The 23,704-nt window shown below is 34.3% G+C and overlaps 1 protein-coding gene across 1 annotated transcript; it reads right to left on the bottom strand.

Moving 5' to 3' along the window:
• Nucleotides 1-9,330: 9,330 nt before the first annotated feature.
• Nucleotides 9,331-19,438, bottom strand: LOC127878786 (glycine receptor subunit alpha-2-like). The gene is made up of 10 exons (XM_052425315.1): nucleotides 19,429-19,438; nucleotides 18,494-18,561; nucleotides 15,158-15,274; nucleotides 14,316-14,425; nucleotides 13,804-13,886; nucleotides 13,205-13,357; nucleotides 12,333-12,562; nucleotides 11,842-11,970; nucleotides 9,998-10,024; nucleotides 9,331-9,568 (listed from the first exon to the last, which is right to left on the bottom strand). The coding sequence occupies exons 1-10, from the start codon at nucleotides 19,436-19,438 to the stop codon at nucleotides 9,401-9,403; spliced, it is 1,095 nt and encodes a 364-aa protein (XP_052281275.1). The 3' UTR covers nucleotides 9,331-9,400.
• Between the last annotated feature and the right edge of the window lie 4,266 nt (nucleotides 19,439-23,704).

The raw sequence follows: 23,704 nt of genomic DNA, 5'->3' as shown, positions 1-23,704 counted from the left end.
GCAGTTCTATAGAAACTCAAATGTCGGTAAATCAAGCGACTTCAAAAGGGAACTGAATTTAAAAGCGTTATTTATAATGTACTATCATTTGTTTAAAAGTGCAGATAACTCTGGGTTGAGAGATCTTTATGAAATGTAAAATGTTGTATTCAAAGACGAACGCAATAGGAAGCTTCACGATCTCTTAAAGCATGAAGCGATTGTATTTGCATGGTTACGAAGAACGACCAAATTTGAGTATTAAAAAAGTCCCAACTTATAGAATTCCCAGAGTATTGATGAGCACTTACATAATGATTACACAAGTACCTATTACTGTGATATAGTCACGCGGCGTCTCAATTCGTCACGTGCACGTGTCCAATTATCCAATTAAGCGTTTTCATTAGCTTTTGTAACTGTCATCGACCATTTTCAGTGGCCAAAATAATCAACTAATAGTTTTAAAGGAATATGGACCTAAACGTTCATATAACGACATGTTAATAATTTAGCTACAAATACACGTTAATTGATACAGTTACAGTATATTTAGAGAAGTTTAGTTTGTAAATTCAAAGTGTGATAAACTTGTGATATACAAACAATACTCTTAACTTATGTTTGAAACATTAAAAAGAAAAAAACACAACAATAAAATCAAAAGTTATCACAAGTTTGTCTGGTAAACATAGTTATGCTAGTCATTGCTTTAAGGAATACAATTTGGGGATATTTATACACATTTTAAATTATAACAAGGGCTACTAACATACTGCTTGTAGACTAAACGGAGACTATACCAACACTGAACTTAAAGCGTAAAGTTAAGCACCTTGAGCGTGGTGATGAAAGAACAGGTTCATGGCATTTGATAATTGTCATAAACTATATGCTGTAAAAAAGTAAATCATTTAATAAGTTATTTTATCGGGTGAACACAAAATGTCAAAAAACAAAACATAAAAACAAAACTGAAGTTCAAATATTCAAATATCTCTCCTTTTCTAGGGGCGTTACTTGATGCTAGTAACGACCATCAAATTAGCATTAGTGCTATGAAGTTACAGTGTATTCTCCAGCAAAGTGTTCGGCTAGTACGCCTCTCCAGAATTTCTCGCTTTTCGTTAAATTAGAAGAACTACAGCATTCGGCGGTCGTCGCTAACAACTACTAATCTAATATCTTTAGAGTGGAACAACTGGACCCAGCTAAACCGCCCCCGCAAGGTTTCCCTTGAGTGTTTAAATTTATTGGCATATTGCAATCGTTGGTATGGATTGTTCGCTTCAGTTTTGGATTTAGTGTGAAGCGTAATAGCCGGTCCGTTCGTTTAACTGCCAGGAGTTTGGCCATTATTATAGGCAGGATTTCTGCAAAAAATAGACAATGATATTTCAAGCCACATAATATTAAAATTAAAACTTGTTTGGAGACCATCGACATGTGTGTAAACTGCGGGCCGCCTATCGGGGAAGCACGGTGTACCAGGAGTCAAAACTATTTTCCCTGGGATGACGCAAGTAAATCTATGCGACACTGAGGGATCCACCCTTAAACCAAAATCCTCGGACACAGTGAATGATTTCTCTTGGTCTTTTCGCGAATGATAATCCTGCTAAAATTTAATGTTCGTTTCCTATACAAGCAAAAGTCTGATCGATGTTATTTCAACACCAGGGCATCGTGTCAAATTTCCTGTAACTTCTTCTTTTGCTCAGAACTCAAATTAATGTAAGAGCTGTACAAAGAATAAGAGTAAGCCTTTAGAAAAACGTTTATCAGAAATACGAATTAACAAATATCATTTGGACGGCGTGTTTCTTTGTTTGGTTTGTAACATAACGCACACAAAACGCACATTTGGGGCATTGTTGGATTTATATAATGATCGAAATTTGTACCACATTTCATACAATCTTAAATAGGCAGCCATCTGGATCAACAAATCATTAGCCTCGGGTTATAATTACCGGACACGAATATTTGCTTACCGTTTGTGTCAATCTTCGGTCATTTCCGTATGTATTCGTTAGGTGTCCGTTGCATACGTATATTTAGGTTGCAGACACGTGACTTAACAAACGGCCAATCAGAATTGTACATGTAGACACGTGACGTTACACAGCCAATCAGAATTGTACACATAACAATTATCAAAGCTTTCGTTGTTTATATCTATATTTATGACAGTCTTACTTAAACGGCCGAACATACAAGTCGCATTGTTGCTGGCTTTCGCGGGATGGGCCCATTGCGGGCTTCGCATGTATCTTGTATTTGACAAACATTTTGGAAACGTTGTGTTGTGTTAGAATATATTCAACAGAAATAAATCACGATGAAAACAGAAATGAACTTTGGTTATTACTGTGTGATATCAACGAACAATGTGTAATTACGCTACAGTGTAATTACGCTACACAGTACATTTTATGGTGCCGTGTACCAGGATACGACCGAAGTACGATCACAAGTGCGATCACGTGCCGAAAAATGAAAACATCACAACCACAACGCGACATGAATTCAGGTCAGTTGTTTAAAAAAAAATATGGCAAACTTGGAGAGGGAATTTCAAAATTTATAAAGTAGAAAATGAAAGTAAAAGGCGTCATGACAACGAAATGTTTAAAAAATGTTTTAAAGAATTTTACGTAGTCAGATGTTAAAAATAATAATGATGATAATCAATTATGTACGAACAAATTTTGCAAATATCAAAATCATGCCAATTTTGCATTTATCGGTACATTTTTATAAATAGCGGCGAATTGAGAATAAAAAGAGATATTTAAGTTTTACATTATTTTTATGAGTTATGGAAATCATTAAATTAAAGGTGTACACACAGAGAGTATTTAAAGAATTTTTATATATTTTTGGTATTGTTAGAATAAAGGATTATGTTCGGACTTATGGTTTTTTGCATACCAATACATTTTAAATTGTTAGAATGTTTGTAAATTTTCATTAAATTAAAATGTACGAGAAAAATAAGAGTATTCAAAACAGTTTTGTTTATTATTTTAATTAAGAAAATTTGTGGATGATTTTATTTATTAATATAATAAAAAAAACTCGGAGATGATACAAATATTCAAAGAATTTACCTAGTATTTTACATTGGCAGAATTAGGAATTTAGGAATTTAGATTATTTAAGACAGTTTTGTTTATTATTTTAATAAAGAAAATAAGGCGGGTTTTGTTTATTAGAATGATAAAGAAAATTAAAGAGGACGAATAGATAGAATTATTGGAAAATTTAAAAATAGTTTTCCGAATTGTAAAAGAAAGAAAATAGGAAATAAGAAAAATAATGTTGATTGCGAATATGAATAGGGCAGACACACAAAAAAATATTATGTAAATATGTATATACGTCATTGTGTTGATGCAAATATATGTAGGATATCGGTAATTTTGAAGGTCTTGAGTAATTTTAAGTAAGAATTTAATGCGATCTGACGCGTATAGCGCGGTGAAAATATAACGATATGTACGCATTAAATTTCTAATATAATTGTTTAAGGGTTACAATTATATTTTATGAGCACGGCTGACTGATCAGCGTTCGGACATACCGAGCCCGAGGTTCTGATAACCTTAGCGTCCTCATGAGTTAGAGAATTTATCCCTGTGCCATCGAAGCAAATTACGCTATGGACAGAAGATGCGATGTCGCATAAGAATTATTTGAGTAGTTCGATTAGGAGCAAAGACCTGAATTTTGAAGTATACCGATACGTGTTCTTATATTATGAATGCATATATATAAAAGCCTGCCTTGTCATATTTGCGCATTTTTACAAGTGCACAGGTCAAACATGTCAATAAATCTATGCCCAACGGCAAAACTATAGTGATAAAGATGAGGTTTATGAAATCATGATATGAACAGGTACATCTATCATTACCCATTACTCAAGAGCAATAAAGTGGCGCGCGCCTGTCAAAAATTTACTAGCTGCACGTGCAGATGTCAAACTGTCGTGTACTTATCCGAAGTATGTTTTGAGGAATTGACTTATATTTTTCGTTGTAAAGAATTAATTTTTTTGAATAAGATATCACAGTAAGTTGTCATGACGATATTTAACAATAACTAAGGGGATATTTATAAATGTTTGCCATGATTTTGAACAACTGATAGTTGTATCACCACGACGCAGATAAAAATATCGAGATTTGAAGACAACGCCGAAGAAGAGCGACTTCGCGAGACAACGCCTTCCACAACGAATAGAAGAAACAAACAACATAATTAGAATGGAACATCACGGCGTTTACTCTCAAAGTGAATACCTGGTTCTTTCGCTAAAAGAAGACCAACGCCAAAAGATTTCGAAGGACAACAAGTGACGCAACACTGGACACAATACTTGTGACGTTAAACACTATAGAGTAGATGCAGCCGTTCAACTGTTTGACGTGCGTAGATAACGCATTTGGAATGATACTTCCGAGGCCTAAGACATCAAGGAGAACACTGCTATAGTTAATACCTCGTGAGCATTATGGCCAATAGAAGATCTTAATGTCCCGAGAGAAATGAAGACGCTGGGGCCATCAACAAAAGTACAAACGACAACGAAAACAACAACAACGATGAATACAACGGAAACGACAATCGACGACGCAAGTTAAACATCGGAAAGCAGAGCTGAATCAACAAACGCATTCCAATTGCCACGGGCGAATCCACAATCGGCTTATCTTCATGACGGCGGCAATGACTTCAATGAAACATCGTATTCGCCGCGAGCTACAACTTCAAGACAACATGGACGACACCAGATGTACAGATGGCCAACGATCAACATATGATGTTCTACACAACATTTCGATTGACATTTAAATTGTATATCAATTACTAATGTTATTTATTTCAGCAGAGATGCTTGTCAAGGAAATTATATTGTTATCCGCATATTTTCCATCATTTGAGTGTGTTTATATGAATGTAGTTTTTGTTATTTAATTAGTAATTCAATAGTAAAATTTTAAAAGATTTTTTTAAATCATAAAATATAAAAAAATCAAATTAAGCGGGAAAGTTGTGTAACATAACGCACACAAAACGCACATTTGGGGCATTGTTGGATTTATATAATGATCGAAATGTGTACCACATTTCATACAATCTTAAATAGGCAGCCATCTGGATCAACAAATCATTAGCCTCGGGTTATAATTACCGGACACGAATATTTGCTTACCGTATGTGTCAATCTTCGGTCATTTCCGTATGTATTCGTTAGGTGTCCGTTGCATACGTATATTTAGGTTGCAGACACGTGACTTAACAAACGGCCAATCAGAATTGTACATGTAGACACGTGACGTTACACAGCCAATCAGAATTGTACACATAACAATTATCAAAGCTTTCGTTGTTTATATCTATATTTATGACAGTCTTACTTAAACGGCCGAACATACAAGTCGCATTATTGCTGGCTTTCGCGGGATGGGCTCATTGCGGGCTTCGCATGTATCTTGTATTTGACAAACATTTTGGAAACGTTGTGTTGTGTTAGAATATATTCAACAGAAATAAATCACGATGAAAACAGAAATGAACTTTGGTTATTACTGTGTGATATCAACGAACAATGTGTAATTACGCTACAGGTTGATAGACAGTAGTAGGTCCCCAGCGAGAAATTAGTAGCAAAAGAAAACTCTTGTTGGTAAATGGATAAATAAATTCCAGCAGAAATAATGTTTTGCTAATAGCTCCACTGTCACGTCCACGAATAATACATAAGATGTCGGGTCACCTAATTAGGTTGAAAAATAGTACCCACGTCTCCAATACGACATTGGTCGATATACGGTATAACTCGTGTCCGTCATTTGTCAGAAATGGATAACTAAACTTGTTCAAACCAGTGTTTAAAAAAAACGTTTCTTAACCAGCCTGACACCATTACAAGTAGACGCATGTGAATAAGATGTAAGTATACAGGAAAACTCTTCAGATATTGGCATCAAAAAACGTTTATATCTTACATGACACCTTTTCACGTGTACATATACTAATGTGGAGACATGTCACTTAGAAATAGTGTTTATTATCAATAGTACTTCAGTCGCATAGCCATAGTCGGAAAGACTCTCACATGGTCAACAAAGTGTCATATGTGATTAACGCGGAAAGGTCTTGCTTTTCAGAAATAGTATCTAAAAGCGTCAAGAAATAGAAACATACATTTTGGAATTTTAGCTAGTCAGAGTACTTAATTATATTAAGTTCTTCAAGTCGTTATAATGGAGAAATCGTTTGTTGGTCAATAATAAAACATTCAAAATCCGTCCTAAATAAGCCATACAAATCGTTTTATTGCAACCATAACCTAATGTCTCGTGCACGAATGAGAACTTAGACGGCATTTCTCCAAGCTAGAATAATAGATACAAGGTTGTACATTGTAATTGGATATATATTGGAAACCCGTATTTTTTTTAAAGACGGTACCTAAAACCGTCCGAAAAAGGCATAGACAAAGCGTTTAATGGCCAACCAGACTCTTTGTTACGTGTACTGATATCTAGACGGCCTCTAACTTAAGCAGATTGATGGATATTATTATTGACTATTCATCGATAATAACACAGTCAGTTTTTCTTAAAAAATCAATTTCCGATTGACATCTGTGATTAAAAAACGAAGAATGTTTTCAATATCATCATGTTCATTTGAACCACCAAGAGGACCAAAGGACTTATGCATGATATAAATATCATGTGGCCGTCCACTACCTAAAATATTTTACAAATACATCTATTAAAATTACAAAAGCAAATTGTAATTCTTGTCCAAAATAATTAAGTATAGTTTAAAACCTATTCAATTTAGCTCGATTTCATATTAAGCCTGAGGTTTATTTGAAACGCTGTCGAGTCCGTTTCCTGGGACTAGAACAAATACTTGGTCTTTCTATAGACTAAAACATGATCACAATGTGGGGAACGAACCCGTGCCCTCCGATCGCTAGACACCTCATCCATTACGCCACTGCGATCTTTAATTTATGGTATGATATATTTGTATACAATGAATACATTGTTCAACTGGACTAAAATTAACGCTCAATTTACTCTAGTTCATATTATGACTAGTCGATGTCGATGATCTTAGTTTTCATTTAATATAATTAAAATTATGCAAACACTTTTTTGTTAACATAGTGAGTCTGTCTACTTAAACCAGACTAAAACTACAGAAATAATAACGTCGTTTCCATACACAGTGCACCATGATGGGATTTTATCCGATCCATTTTGTTTTACAACTGGTAATGAACAAATATCTGAACCATGTCGATTCGTTACGGCTGATAAAAATCAAGATTGTTATTTAATAATGCTAAAACAAGTTTTAATCGTTAAAGTTATAATCACGAAGTCTTTTATTTTTCAATTTATCAATATTACAAATTGTAATAGCAAGAATGGTATTTAACTAGATAATTTTGTTTGGTAATAATTTCTGAAAATTATGTAACAAAAATTCGCATTGCCGTATTTTTAAACGGTTTGCAAGTAAAAAAAATCGTCTCATTGTTCTGGAACTTTCTTTGTTTAAGGCATTTACATTGAAAACATGCAAGCATATGTTATAGTTTTTAGTAGATAAATGTGATGGCCGTCGATATACAGTGTTATTGTTGCGTTCATTGCATGTGTAGTATGGGCTTATCAGACAAGGGCGATAAATATGATTTTGACATGTGTATTCTTCGTATGTTTTTATATTAATTAAAGAGTATTTGATAAAAGTTCCTTGTGATAAAAAGATAATCAATCGCCGTGATCACGGGAATACTTCAACGTAAAAAATGTTTAAAACAGCGCATTCTAAAACCGCTAAAGTATGCATAACTTGTCCGTTTTGAAAACCTATGGACTAGCCAGCGACAATTTTGGTCAACATAAAAACATACGGAGAATATGGTATACATATCGCATATCTATAATCGTATGATAATCTTGTTTAGTCTAGAGTTTACGAGTGTTTTATTTAAGAGTACATATATGTGTAGCATAGAACAAACACAACTTACCAACTCAAACATGCGCTTTACCATCTGTTTACATGTTATTTCATTGTCCCACAAAGTATTTTAATTTACGGTACGACATAAAGATTCGTACAGACAACAGGTAGTTCGTTTGCTTGACTATAGACTACTCTTGACCCATTGACAAAAAAATCAAATATACCACTGGCAAAAATAAACCTTATTGTTTTTGCAGAACGTGTGCAAGTTTTAAGTGACATGCTACACGTATGTGACGAGTGTTACAATGTCACATAAACTTGATCAAATCAATGAATTTGTCTTTATATATATACATTATACATAATAGTTAAAAGCTTGGCCCGAGTCGACGTAGTTCTGCATAGCATGTATCAACATTTTATACAAGTGTTAAAAAAGAATGTAGTAAACACGTAAATGTCATTAGAAAGTTTGTTGCAAGTTATGGGCTTGTCTATCTGGTGAATTGTGCAAATACTCACTTATTTAATGGCAGCAGATATTAACAATTATCAACGGTGTTATAACTATATTAATAATTGTAAAGTTAAACAAATATCTCTTTATTAATCAAATTTCCCCCGAATAATGCATATCACTTTCTATTATTGTGCCACTATGTCACTTTGTCATTTAGTCTGCACACTTTGTATTTCGCCCCCTTACTCAACCTGTTCTTCGGATTGTCACCATACTTCCTGCGAATAAGGATAAATATGATGCGGAGTTTAACCCATTTATGCCTAGTTGACTCTCCCATCCTTCTATATTGGATCAATTTATTTCCAAAATTAGGGATGTCAAGTATATTTATTTCTATTTTTAGAATATTTCTTAAAGAAATTCCTTTCAAGCAAACAGCGCAGACCCATATGAGACGCCGCATTATGCGGCGTCTCATCTGGGTCTATGCTGTTTGCAATGTCCTTTTTTAGGTCGCTAGGCATAAATGGGTTAAAACAGATTTATATTCGATCATTCTCTTTAGGGCTCTGGTCATTGATGTTATTGTCCTTTTGTTAATTGTTGTTTTTAAATGCTGTCAGGAGGCATCCATGTTCGATGCATACATTCTTGTTTCATTAACAATCACCATACGACAACTATACGGCTAGAAATCTAAATATTGTGAATATTTGCAACATATGAAGACTTCATATTGTGCGGAATTGACCAGTTGCAAAATCGTCCTTTTCTCATTTTTTCTGTCTTCTTAAAATTCTTGCTAAAGAATTTCAAGTGAACTAATTCCATTTTTGCAATATAAGGTTATTGTTTAAGAAAGAAACAATAGATGATAATTATCCACTAAAAACATAATTCGTGAAGTTGCAACTGGTCAATATGTGCCCAGTAACCATGGAAACCCGCTCAGGTAGGATTCGGTATTAAGATATAGTACACCCAGAAGATGACGTTGAAAATGAAGAACGCCAACGGAAAGAGCATCCTTGACAGTTTATCAACGCGACGCGCTGCGATGTTGCTCGCGTTCTTAGGATCGTTCGGTGGAACTTTTGCGCTTCGTCCGCTACCGTTCTGAAATTATATAATTCAATGTTTTATAGTGAATAATAATTTACAACTCATTTGAAAACTATAACAAAGCGTATATTTGTTTACAAATCAACGAGGGTTTTAAAACAGGTTTGTTTTACCAAGGTCGGATTTAATCTTCTTAAAAACATCAAGTTAGATAAACTCAGTTCAGAAAAGAGCTAACATCAATTTAAAATCCAGATTCAGTTAAATAGTAGGCAATAACGCAAAATCAGCGGGCAATTTGTATAACTATCAAACTCGGCTTAGCTATTTAGTAAAAATGTCATGATGTTTGATGAAGATCGGACGGTCGTAATAAAATATATTATAATGATTGTGCTCAATAGCAGCCAAACGTCAATACTCCACCATGTGTCTTATTTAAGCATTAAGACAAATTAGTTAACAACTTGACTAACGACTCACCGTTGAACATTTCGAGTCTGCAGTTAACTGAAATTAATTAAACATTATTAACGCATACTAATATATTAATCATAGCTTAGTCCATATTTATCTTATTATAAAGTTGATGATGTTAAATAGGGTAAACGTTTCTTTTACCGACATAGTGTATATATGTGTAACCTGCGGCACGTTCTTCTTGTAACAAATACAATCTTTGGATAGATGCTTTATCATTTTTGTCATAATGATAAAATTGTCGTTATTGGTCAAGTTCTTAACCACTTTACACTGTCCTATGTAACATTTGCAGTCGTGGGTCAAATGCCGTATCAATGTACAGATAGCTGATTACATTAACCTTTATTGAACAAGGGCTTAATCCATGACTCTATCCGCATGGTACATTTTTTGCCATTGGTCATATTTTTCATCCAAGAATATTTTCCAGATGTTACCTTTTGCGTCAATGGCCAATCCATCTTATGTTACCTTTTACTTTATTGATCAGGTTCTTTATCCCTAAGTACAGTCCTATATTATATTTGCTGTCATTGATAAATTGCTTAATTCATGTACATTGTTCGATGTTACCTTTGTGGCATTGGTCAATTTGCTCAATCCATCTCAAATGTCCTTCCTTAAGCTACCCGTGTCGTCATTTTCCAAGCTCTAAATCTAAGTCCACTTTCGTATGCCACTTTTTCCGTCATTGATCAGGCGCACAATCACATGGAAATATCCTCATGTTAACTTTGCCTTCATTGATCTATAACTCGTACCGTGTTATGTGCCCTCTGGCGGTCTTTCCGATCATTTGTCAATTTAAATTCAATAGCGATCATAGACAATGATGTGCCCTTCGTGAAAACTATTTTTTAATAATCACGAGTAAAAAAACATCGATATTTCACCAAATCCAACACCTTTTTCATTTTATGTTTACGCACAATTAGTTGGGTATTTTTGCCATTCTGAACAATATGATTCCTCGTTTGGCGCCCAGAAAGGTTAGTTTATGTGTGTGTTCAATGGAAGATTATCAGTATTTTTTATAAACATTAAATGCAGAGTGGTTTCCCATGGTAATTTCCGTCATTGATTGGGGGTCAAAATCGGGAAACCAAAAGTATTTAAAAATAGTTCCCGTCAAACAATGAAAATTATCGATAATTTTTACTGTTAATTTTCAGTGTTTAAAACAGTGAAATATCAGTTTTAATAAACTGATATTTCTCTATAAACAATAGGAAAGCATAAAATTAAAACAGTTTACTGTCCTTCCCATAGTCGTCGTTGTACAACTGCCATATCCATGTAACCTGTGTCGTTATTGGTCGAGGGCCCAAACGGTCAATATATCACGCTTGCCGGCTGTTCCTGTGTTCTATTGCCTTAATATTACCAGTTTGTATTTGGCCGAACACCGTCATTATGCACAATATGCCGTTAAATATCAAGTTTTAAGACTATATTCCCTGCCCCATGTTACATATGCCGTCATTGGTTCATGTACATAGTCACGATGTTACCTTTGTCCTTAAATCAAGCGATAAACCCGAAACAGTATGTAAAGTCATCATACTATCGTTTCTTATTTTGCTTAAACTGTTTTATGCTACGATTGTTTACAATGTACCTATGCTTATTCCGCATGCTATTGCATTATTGATCTGAATTTATTCCTTTGTACATCAATAGTCGGATGATTAAAGTAATAAAATTATTTTATTTCAAAGCTATCCTGTTTTGTTTTCATTCAATCTGGTTGTTCCATTTTTAACTCATTATATAACTCATAGTCAAAATTGTATACACATAACCCATTCACGCTCATTGATATTTTCTTTAAATTGTTTAACTACCGGTTGTTGTTCAACTGGTCTGTCGGGGTCGGGTCTGTGACGTCGCCGTGCAACGACGTTCACGTAAGAATATTCGATGAGGGCCGCAAACACGAACAGCAAACATGTAGACATCCATGTATCTATCGCCTAAACAGACCAGAAAAAGTACATTCATGAAACAAGCAGAAATAATGCATACATAATTGTATACTTTATTTGGCAATCGGATGAATGGTCTTCCGTAGTTCTTGATTGTTTAAATATGATTTTATTATCATGTGCCATAATATTATTCCTGCTTCGATAATTATTAGTTCAATGAAAAGTAAACGGGGCTCACATTGACATCCAGGTATATAAATGAGCGTTTATCACATGCCACTCTATAGAACTTAAGTAACAGTTCATGTCCGATTTCTCGGAGTTACTGACATATTTAATCCCCGTCGTTACACGACATTTCCTATCAAATTTCGATATGTGATTTTTTTTCACTTGAACGTACAGACCTTGACATACGAAACTTGCGGCAGAGATTGGCGCGCGCCGGAACTCTGCGTTGTCATGGTGAGGACAGTGAGAACCCCGAGGGAGATGCGCGCCGGAACGGCATCGTGATCAACCCAGAATGAGACCCAGGAGACAACCACGATAAGGACGCTGGGAACGAACACCTGCACGATATAGTAGCCAACCTTCCGGCGTAGTTTGATGAAGCCTGTGATACAGGCAAACTCGTCTGCAAAAGAGCCCGTGACCCGTTGTTTGTAAAGTTTAGTTGGATGGTGGTGATATTGTGTGTCAAGAAATTGAAGCGGAACATCTTGAAATCGTGTTATTAAATTACTGAATGCTCATCGAAGCTGGACGATTTTTATGACTTATACCGTTGACATATTTTTGCTTTTGTATTAATTAAATCAACGAAACAATACAATGTGAATGAGTGAACATTTGTTTCGTTCGTTATCAATCGGCCTTTACGACAGCATTGCGGTAATGGTATTATTTATTTGCCAGACTGGACAGATGTGATCGACCTGTAATGACATTAATATCAATTAGTTTTGATTTGTAGGACCAGTACAATGATTATTGAATTCATGTTATTTAATTCGTATATTTACGGTCTAATAGTGTTCGTCAAAATGGATATTGTAGTATTTAGTATAAAATAGAAAACAAATTCAAAGCTTAACTATTGAGAAAACATATTTGTAAACTATTTCCAAATATATTTTTTGTGTAAGTGTTCAATCGAGTTAAACCTACAAAGGATTAACAAAAAATAATAATTCAATAAAATTAGATGTTTTGTTATATTATATCACAACGAATCACTATCTTGTTCACACAAATAAAACGCCAAAATGGTAGTTACAGTCGAAAGGGCGCGCACTATGGCCGTTGTTGTTGCATCTGTTCTCTACCTCATCGTCGATAGAGGCGTCAAACTGCGGCATCTCTACATAGTTCAGCTTTAACGGATTTGGTCCTTCCCACGTGTAATTGACGTTTTCCGTCGTGTAAGCGTCTAAAGTATTTATAAGGTTGATTAGTGCTTTGTAAATTGCATCTTTGGAGGAAAACAGTCGTTTTAATATATTATATGCAGAAACACAAAGAAACAATATCAATCATGCAAATGTTTGACGTTTTCAACATGTTCATGCATGTAGTATGATTTACACATTTGACACCAAACTGAGCACTATCGACAAATGACATATCGGATCAAACACATAACATGTACACATGGAGACTATAGTGCAAGTTCATATTTGTATTTCATAAGTTGCATGGTCACGTTTGAACATATTTTGTTTTAAAGATCCTCTTTGTCAAGAACATTTGAAAGCACGCCCAAGTAACAGACCCTCTGAAACTCAACCCTTGAATGTCAGTTTGAAACATGAAAATACCATGGAGCATGTAGCACATGTTCAACCCAAAAGTACTTACACATGCAGTCGTACTTACAACTGGAGAGAATGATGGGACACTTTTGCACGTCCATGGGATACTTCTGCAGCTGCATAGAGCAACTCAGTGTAAGAGACAACCTTGAACAAGAAAACCGATTTTTGAGAGTATACAACTTAACAAAAGGCAGTTGCCATAATACAACGCGCTTGTTTTTGTTTGACCTACGTTTTGCACAGTTTCTCTTAATTGTTACCTTACAATTACAACGTACAAGACACCATAGCAACAATGTTTTCTTTAAGATAATTAATTTAATCAAAAAATATTGTGTATACAGATACATGTACGTTTTAATATAAGTATTTCGACATGTTCCTTTTTATTGAATGACATGCATCATATATAATGAAATGCAACTGATGTGTTCTTTGAGATTGATAATAATATGAAGAAAAATAAAGTACGACCTAAGTTTTTATGATGCAGCATATGTACTTAAACGTTACAAGTATTCGAGTTTATTTCCGTTATTAACAACTATTCCTTATTACTTGTAACAGATCTACCTTGTGCTATACAGAACGGTGCCATTTTTATAGAGATGCATCATCTTGTTGGGAACGGTCACCGTATGAACGCTCGCTGTCTTTTCGTTCGGAAAGTACGTGTCGGGTACCTGAATTATGCAAACTAATCTTCATTGCTATTTGAAATAACATCCGTCTAAATTTAAATGTATGCCGTTTTCAGTAAATCCTATTTAAAGTAATGCAAATTGCTCTTGTTACCAAGATGTTGTATTGATTTAATAATGTGACCGTTCTTTACATCGGATTGTTCACTATGGGGACTAACTTTTCAAAAAAACTTCTTACAGTTAGTCGCCGATTTCCAAAAACCGCCCTCCCTCTACATTTGAATGTTTGTTACATAAAAGCTCTCGTTTAATCGTTGGCATTAAAACATGTCAGTCCCCGTGATGTTCGCATATTATTTAAACAACAATTTCATAGTGGAAGTGTTTGTTTGTGCTTTCCTAAAGTCTTCCAATTTTATAAGTTAACATTTATAGAGTTTCAAAAAAAAATGATACAACCGCCATTAGAGAAACAATCCGGAGATTCTTAACGCAAATTCCTTGAAGTGTTAGAACTATATATTTCATTATGGCAACGTGTTTTTCTTACAACTTGTATTTGTTAGGTAAGACTGTCAGATGTACAAATTGATATACAGTAAATATGATTATGATTCAATTTAGTTTTCAACATAATGTTTATGCACTTAATATGATAACACATATGAATGATTAAAAAACATGGCAATAACAAGTGAAATAAAAACAATTCTGCACATTGTATACGATATTCTAGAGGCTTATGAAATATGAGCCATCGTTTCAACTTACCCAGACTTTGTCCATCATTTTGCTGTCCAGTTCGAGCCATTCCAGCTCGGACATGTTGCCATACTTTAGTCGAGGATCCGTCCACTTCTGACGGAGGAATATGTCCAGCGAATAGTCCTGCGTTTCAGAAAATTAACATGTTCGTGTGTTCATAGTCCAGCACCTTACGGTAAAAGCAATGTAACAGAAAAAAGAATTGATTAATAATGTGTTTATTCGCCTGTATGTAATAATCTTAAATAGGCAGGTGTCATTGCGTTTTTTACAAAAAGCAGAAATAAAAATCTGGAATATTTGAAAAAAAAATAGAATGGTCGGCAAAAATATTAAGTTCCGAAAAGCTTCTTTTTCTATGCATATTGGTGTTCTGATTTTTTTCTCATCTTTTAATTTGAAAAATGTATGCGTGTTTCAAAAACAAATACATATTCATCAGATTTTGGTAGTAAAGTAATACATATGTTATCGTTTCGGGGAGGATAAAACACTTGCTTTCAACCATATATCTATCCAAATATTCAATATTAGATCAAATGTTAAGATTGATGCTGTAATTTCACTGAGTGCTTTCCCCCCTTCACTTTTACAGCTATTGGACACAAACGCTAAGGACACGGAATTACCCATCATTCAATACAAATGTTATCCTTTCGAGAATGTCCTGAACACACTAATTAAGACAATTTTTTACGATGTGTTCAGACTGGAATAGTTTACTGAAATCTTCAACAATGTTTTCGGTTTTAGACACATGGTAACCTGAGGAAAATGAAAAGCAGAGACACTTTTTCACCCCTGGCAGAAAGCAAGTATAATTAACCCATTTATGCCTCGTGGACTCTCCCATCCTTCTGAATTGGATCAAGTTATTTCCAAAATTAGGGATGTCTGGTATATTTATTTCTATATCTAGAACAATTCTTACAGAAATTCCTTTAAGCAAACAGCGTAGACCCAGATGAGACGCCGCATCATGCGGCGTCTCATCTGGGTTTACGCTGTTTGCAATGTCCTTTTTCCAGGACGCTAGGCATGAATGGGTTAATTGACAAATCGCACATACTGTCTCTTGTTAAATAAAACATGAATTTGTGTGTGAATCTGTTCCAACAATTAACCGTTCTGGTCTTGTTCTTCGAGAAAACATTCATTTTATAAAACATTTTAATTAAAAATATCCTCCGACATGTCTTAAGGGGTCTAGTATCGCTTCTTTTTTCTCATACATAATTATATGAGTCGCGTTCTGAAAAACTGGGCATAATGCATGTGCGTAAAGTGTCGTCAGAGATTAGCCTGTGCAGTCCGCACAGGCTAATCAGGGACGACACTTTCCGCTTTTATGGTATTTTTCGTTTAAAGGGAGTCTCTTCTACACGAAAATCCAGTTAAGGCGAAAAGTGTCGTCCCTGATTAGCCTGTGCGGACTGCACAGGCAAAGTTGGAACGACACTTTAAGCACATGCATTATGCCCAGTTTTCTCAAAACACGACTCATATTAAACACAACGGTCTACAGTTCGTTACCGACGTGCATTATGTGAATATTTTTATTTTTATAGTAATAAATGGTTTCTAAAATCACTCACATAAACCAAGATTGTGTTTTCTTATTAATCAAACACATCTCTATTTCTTTGTGAAATCATATTTTTGCTTGTGTTGTGGGCACCGTATGACGACTACCACAGGGACCGGTATTACACTAATACTTGAAAACTGCATTCTACTACACAGTCATAAGAAAGAGTTTCATTTAATTTTTATATAAACCGCCATATCTAAGACATTTAAACAAAATATATTGCACGAAAAAAATCTGTGTCTATCAATATTCTATGGGTATAAAATACTTTCATTACATTATCGCTGGCTATGGTGTTTAAATGAAGATAAATCGCCGAGAACTTGATGACTAGTTCACAGATTAAAATCCCGCATTGTCAGAAACTCTATCGTTCAATCACATAAAATCAGACTTAATTTATGTTGATTGTTTTGCGAATTTGATTTGTTGACCATACACATAAGTTAATGATTAGGGAACCTAAACATGTGACGCGTGAAATAGTTGTGTTGCTAGAATTTGTATAAGTTGAGACAGTTGAATACCTAGACTAAGAATTGGTGATACGCCCTGTGTTTACTAGACAATGCCGTGTGTGATGATTATCAAAATAAAAGCTTACTATAAATAATCGAAATAACGTTTGTCATTACTATCCAAATATCTCAATTTAATGAGCATCATTGATTAGCCGAAAGAAGATTATATGCAGTCATCCTGACAACATACTTGTGTGTCATTTACGCAGGAATATATGTTTCTTGTTCTGAGAAAACTGGGCATAATGCATGTGCGTAAAATGTCGTCCCTGATTAGCCCGTGCAGTCCGCACAGGCTTATCAGGGACGACACTTTCCTCCTAAACTTGATTTTCGGTACGGAGGGACTTCCTTGAAACTTAAAATATCATAAAGCGGAAAGTGTCGTCCCTGATTAGCCTGTGCGGACTTCACGGGCTAATCTGGGACGACACTTTACGCACATGCATTATGCCCAGTTTTCTCAGAACGCGACTCATATAATCATACGTGGATAATATGTCATGCACGAGAATTAAATTGCACACAATGTTAATTGTCTACTCAACCAGTTACAAATGCCTAATTGCTAATAAAAATTCCCATGCCTTTATGATGAAAAAAGCTTGAAAGAGGATAAAAGAAATGTTTTTTTTTAATGGAAAGTGCACACATTATAAATACACAACGTCCAATACGTCAAAGTTGGATAAACGCCTTCTATGTTTGCACTCAAATTAATATACAGAAACAAACACTTACGTATATTTCATGGTTTGTCATAAACATGAACCCTTTTTTGTGTTAATTTAAAGTTAAACAAATGAACACTAACCTTTTACCGATCGAGACTTCTTTAAACCGAGAGATGTCGGAATTTTGAGTGGGCCACGAAGTTTTTCAAGAAGATAAATACTCACAAAACTTCTACATCGGGCATATCAATTGTATATATGGCATCGGTCTGGGTTACTGGATTTAGTTTACAAACTAGGATTTTATTTAGCGAAACAAATCTGTAACACATTTACATCGATTATTTAAAGGGGTTCAATACTAAAGTCGGTGCAAAATAAAATCTCTTTGGTGGATATTTGTTGTTATTGAGACCGTTTAGAAGAAATAGCTAGACGCTGTATGAAAAATAAACGTAAACTATGCATGTAAATACATGTTAGCAAATTGGTATAAAGTCCATTTAAATGGACCTTAATGAAATCCCCAAACTGTAGAACATGTACACATACTCACCATGGACGTTTCTGTCACGGAGTAAATGTTCTGTATGAGAATCTTGATCTGTACCTTTGTCGCAGTGTCTGTGGAAGTGGAAAAAAAAAACGTTGCTGACACGTGCCAAAAATACGGTATTATTAGAAACACTTTTAGTAACTTATGGTGTATGGGATATACAAGCTCAGTTATTTCATACCATACGGGAGCGAAGTGTAACGATTATATCTCAACCGATTACTTGATTACTCGCGGTGTATGGAAATTACTCGGGGTGTATGGAAAATACATAATTTGCACGTGACCGCTCTAAGCCAATCGGAAAAGGTCATTTTTGTAGGACTTGAGATATTATATAACCTCTTCCTAATAAGATTAACAATCGCATCTTATAATAATTTATAATGCGGAACATAGTCGGTGTCATAATGGGAAGAAACAAATTAATGTTAATTACTTAACATGCCAGCAATACGGACTTATTGCGGATGTTGATGTAAACATTAGCTATGCACAAACAGGTCGAAGAAGGAGGTTGAACTGCGGACCAAGACATTAATGTATGGCGTTGTATTTAGTAATTAGAGCATATAATTAAAATAAGAACACTCGCGAAATATCGAAAATTACAACTTAACTTAATACACTGTTACAAACATAATGTCAAGAACCAATGTTGAGCCCATGGTCATAAGTTGAACCTCAAAAGAGAACATATTTCGTTTAAAAAGGTTTTAATTGATTATAATACATGTGTTCACTCCAAATATAACAGCTTTTTACTCTAGAAAATATCATACCAAAATGCCTCTCTCTTATACCAGTATAACTGGAAAGACATATAATTGCGCTCGAACCCTAGGTGGAATCAAAAATTAAAAATAATGCAATCTTACCACAACTTTAATATCGACAATTACTAAAAGAACATAAAACAAACTATCTAGTCTTACCGCACCCCATGCCCACACAAGCCAATAACGCAACGAAAATAGCAGTACCAATGTCTCTTGAGAATATCGTGAATTTTCCAATTACTGATATTGGTTCGGATGATAAAACACACAACCATCACATAGATAGCTAACCGTATTACATGAAAATTAAGATTTATACTCTCTTCGAAACAATTGGTATATTTTCAGTGAACATTAACATTAAAACGTGAGTATTTCTAAACTTCATTATTATTCACAGAAGCAATCATCATAACAAAAAATAGCTTTGTTAATATTTCCGTTCCATATTTGAGCCTTGTTCTGAGAAAACTGGGCATAATACATAGGTGTAAAGTGTCGTCCCAAATTAGCCTGTGCAGTCCGCAAAGGCTAATCAGGGACGAAACTTTACGCTTTAACTAGATTTTCGGTAAAAAGGGACTTCCTTTAAACGAAAAATACCATTAAAGCGGAAAGTGTCGTCCCTGATTAGCCTGTGCGGACTGCATGTTACATTTCAACATTCTTTCAATTCCTGATTTTGTTTCTTTTTGAAAAAGTGAATTCGTCTATTCTGTTTCTGGTAATATTATGTATCGTCCTAATCTTCGTAGCATGAAATTTAATCCGCATCTTTTTATTATTAAAAAATAAATGATACTCTTATTTCCATATAAAATCAATATTTTTATACAACAACAGCAACAACATTTATTCAGCAATAAAGCTTACAATAAAGCTTCTAGACTACAATAGTAGAAATAAATATACTTCTGCTTCAGGTGATTCTATTTATTATTTTATAAAGAAAGGACGTAACCTATTCATTTTAATGAATTTGATTAATAGTCTGAAATCTAAAAATGTAAGTATAATTGTTAATAAACAGCATGTAAAAACGACGTACACACGTAAATACGAATCACAAGCTCACTTTAAACAGACGAAGGTATGAACATATACACAATTTTATTAAACCCTTTCAGTGCGGGAACCGAATTTTGAAGGCCTTTGCAAACAGTTTGGATCCAGATGAGACGCCACAGAACGTGGCGTCTCATCAGGATCCAAACTGTTTGCTATTCTGATAGTATTCTTTGAAAAAAATCGAAGAAACTGCTGATTTTATAAATTCAGCAGAAGACATTTTAGCAGAAGACACATTTCCCAGCATTCAAATGGTTAATAATAAACAAGATGGATATAATAGCAGGTTAACGAAGATAATTTCTAACCTTTTGTGATGACTCTGTTGGTGTATGATTTCATGTAAATAGAAGACCACCACCCGTATTTGTCTATCGTCAATCAAATTACTTCGCTACATTTGTGCATGTGATTAAGAGTACTGTGCCAGTCCTGTTTGAATTCGTCCATTAATTTGCTACAACATTTCTTTTATGTGTTACACCGAAATACTTTTATTGTGATTTATTCCATTTTCTGCGTCCGTTTTAATCATAAGAAAAACTTTTTTATTATGTTATTTTCCTGTAAATTAACATCTGCGACGGAAGCGGAAATAAAAACAAAATAAAAACAGTTTGCTCATTCTGATGAAAACATTAGCGATTTTTGTCGTCAGTACAATAAGCTTATAACATTCGAAATCAATAACAATTATGAATTTAAAGGGGCTTTTCACGTTTGGGTAAATTGATAAAATTGATAAAAGTTGTTTCAGATTCGCACATTTTCGTTGTCATTATGATATTTGCGAGGAAACAGTAATACTGAACATTTACCATGCTCTAAAATAGCCATTATATGCATCGTTTGACGATTTAAAAACCCGAAAATTATAAAGCGTTGCAACGCGAAACGAATTAATAATTTGGAGGGTTCTGATGTTGTCGTTATATTTTGCGAAACTACAAGGGTTGCTTATATAAAGTATATAATACCTTTGGCATTATAATACATAAAGTACTTTGGGGATCGTCCAAACAAATATGCCCAGTCGGAAATCGAAAAGCAATGCGAATCAATAGTGCAATCCCCATGCTTCACGTCTGAAACCGAGCGAATCAATAGTGCAATCCCCATGGTTCACGTCTGAAACCGAATACAGAGTTCGGCTCTTAATATGCATTATTTACCAAAGTAATAGCACACACCATTTCCAATTATTGTAGTCAAGTGTTACTTCTTATACTACTGGCCAAACAAACAACAGCCGCTTCGTAATCTTTGCCTTTTGTGCATGAAATACCAATAGGCTTCATAAATTATGTCTGCCGGAAAATCAAAACTTTAATCTTTTTTAGCTTTGTAAATACTTTTTTATCTTCAAGTAATCCGTTTACTTTCATACATTATATATGTTTAATATTAGCTAATCTAATCAAAAGACCATTCAATACTATTAAACAGTACCAAATACATGTGTTTTCATATATGAAAACAATGATCATGAAACCGCATAATGTAACAAATGTGTTTGCATTTTCAAGTGAATTGTGTGTACGAAAATATAAGTCCCATATTAACAGTTCCAAAACCGAATGCTCTTCCTTAACTAAACTACGCGCGATTCAATGAGACGAATTCCCATTTGTACACATTAAGCCCACACTTGTCAATGCAGATGAGGTTTATAAATCATTGTCAAACATGAAGGTTCACTTAATTGCATTTTCTAGGGAATAACATGATCAATAGCGACCCAGGAGTTTTTAATCTAAAAAACTTAACAACGTTAAGTTTAGTTAAATACACTGGTTTCAAAAATCAAAACAATTATTATAATAAAGCTGTTTCAACATAATATTATTTAATTAAATATTATATCGTTGTAAACGTCTTATAAATGCCTTCTTTGCTGCTTATGCAATCGGAGTTTCACACGTTCAAGTTATTTAAGAAAATAAGAATCAGAGAACAAAGACAATTTATTTAATAGTGTTCGTATGTATAGTAGTATTTCTTCACTAATTGGACGTTTAAAATACTACCAAACGTAACGAATACCATTTCTAAGAAGAAGTATATTAACGAAAATTCGAGTGTTTGTATAGAAACATCTGTACATTTACGAGCTAAACTGGCTAGAGTTCGACATATTATAATATATACTATATAAGAATAGCAGATGAAACAATCTGATTAGTAAAGGCTTGATGACTATTTATCAAAGACAACACATTACATAGCAAACAGAAATTCTTGACTGACTTGTTTAAATAACAATATCTGATAATTGGCATGTTATGGTTTTGGCACGCAACGTATTTGTAAAAATTAATTAACTAAATATGATCGCCATAGACTTAACTCATACAACTGTTTCGCGAGGTTATAAAACATAATATTACTTTGCCGAGTTAAAAACTGAATCAGATAATGACTCGGTTAGTAATAACTTCGCATAATACATCATGAACTACTGACTGATCTTATCAAAACAATTTTTGAGAAAATTTACTGCGTCCATCATACGCAATGTTCTTGCCTCCTCGTTGTAATCATTCTCACTGCTGCCCCCTTCTCGATGCTGCTTACGAATGAACATAACCCATCAAACCAAAAGCGAGTGATCATTATCAATACGATAGAAGCAAATGCATGCGTCCGCAGAATCATACACATGATACATCAATCTAAATGTCTCTTGAGATTGTTGTAAGTCTCCCATTAACCGAGTCTGGTTCGGCTGTTATATTACACTCAAGCCGATGGCCAAGAAATAACTCAATTGCAAGCATTTATAGAATATCACATGATGGTCAGGTACATGTACAATGTTTTTGTTTATTTAAATCTTATCATGACATATTATCAAACTTAAAATGACTAAAGTAGATAATATCTCGCTAGCCAAACTGCTTTTTATTCCAAGAACAACATCGGAATAAGAAAATATATATTCGATCCTCATAAATGGTCTTAAGTCTTATTCAGTAATTCGCATCGTCACGTGCAGTTCATTTGCAGTATGTGTATATCTTGGGGAAAATGGTTAATATTATTAAATATTGTTAATTTTAACACAATAATTATTGTATTATCTTATCTTCATTTTACTTACAAATAACGTGTCAATTGTAACGTTATGAGTAAAATATTTTTAACATAGTGTCATCCGTCACAATTAAGGAATAGCACATATTTTCTTTTGAGACTTTCGAACTGTAATGATTACACCTGTACCTGCCGGAAGTGCTTCAAGAATTAAATCGGCTCCTCTCGATTAAACTAGCTGCTGATTACGTATTATATTCGGTAATGCTTATATCAATCACCGAGAACCCTAAGTCATCCTAGTTTGAAGGTTTGATATTAACCGCGTTAG

The sequence above is a fragment of the Dreissena polymorpha genome, chromosome 4 (genome assembly GCF_020536995.1).
Source record: "Dreissena polymorpha isolate Duluth1 chromosome 4, UMN_Dpol_1.0, whole genome shotgun sequence".
Lineage (NCBI taxonomy): Eukaryota > Metazoa > Mollusca > Bivalvia > Myida > Dreissenidae > Dreissena > Dreissena polymorpha.
Note: the sequence above shows the minus strand (reverse complement) of the source record. Positions and strands in the feature narration are given on the sequence as shown.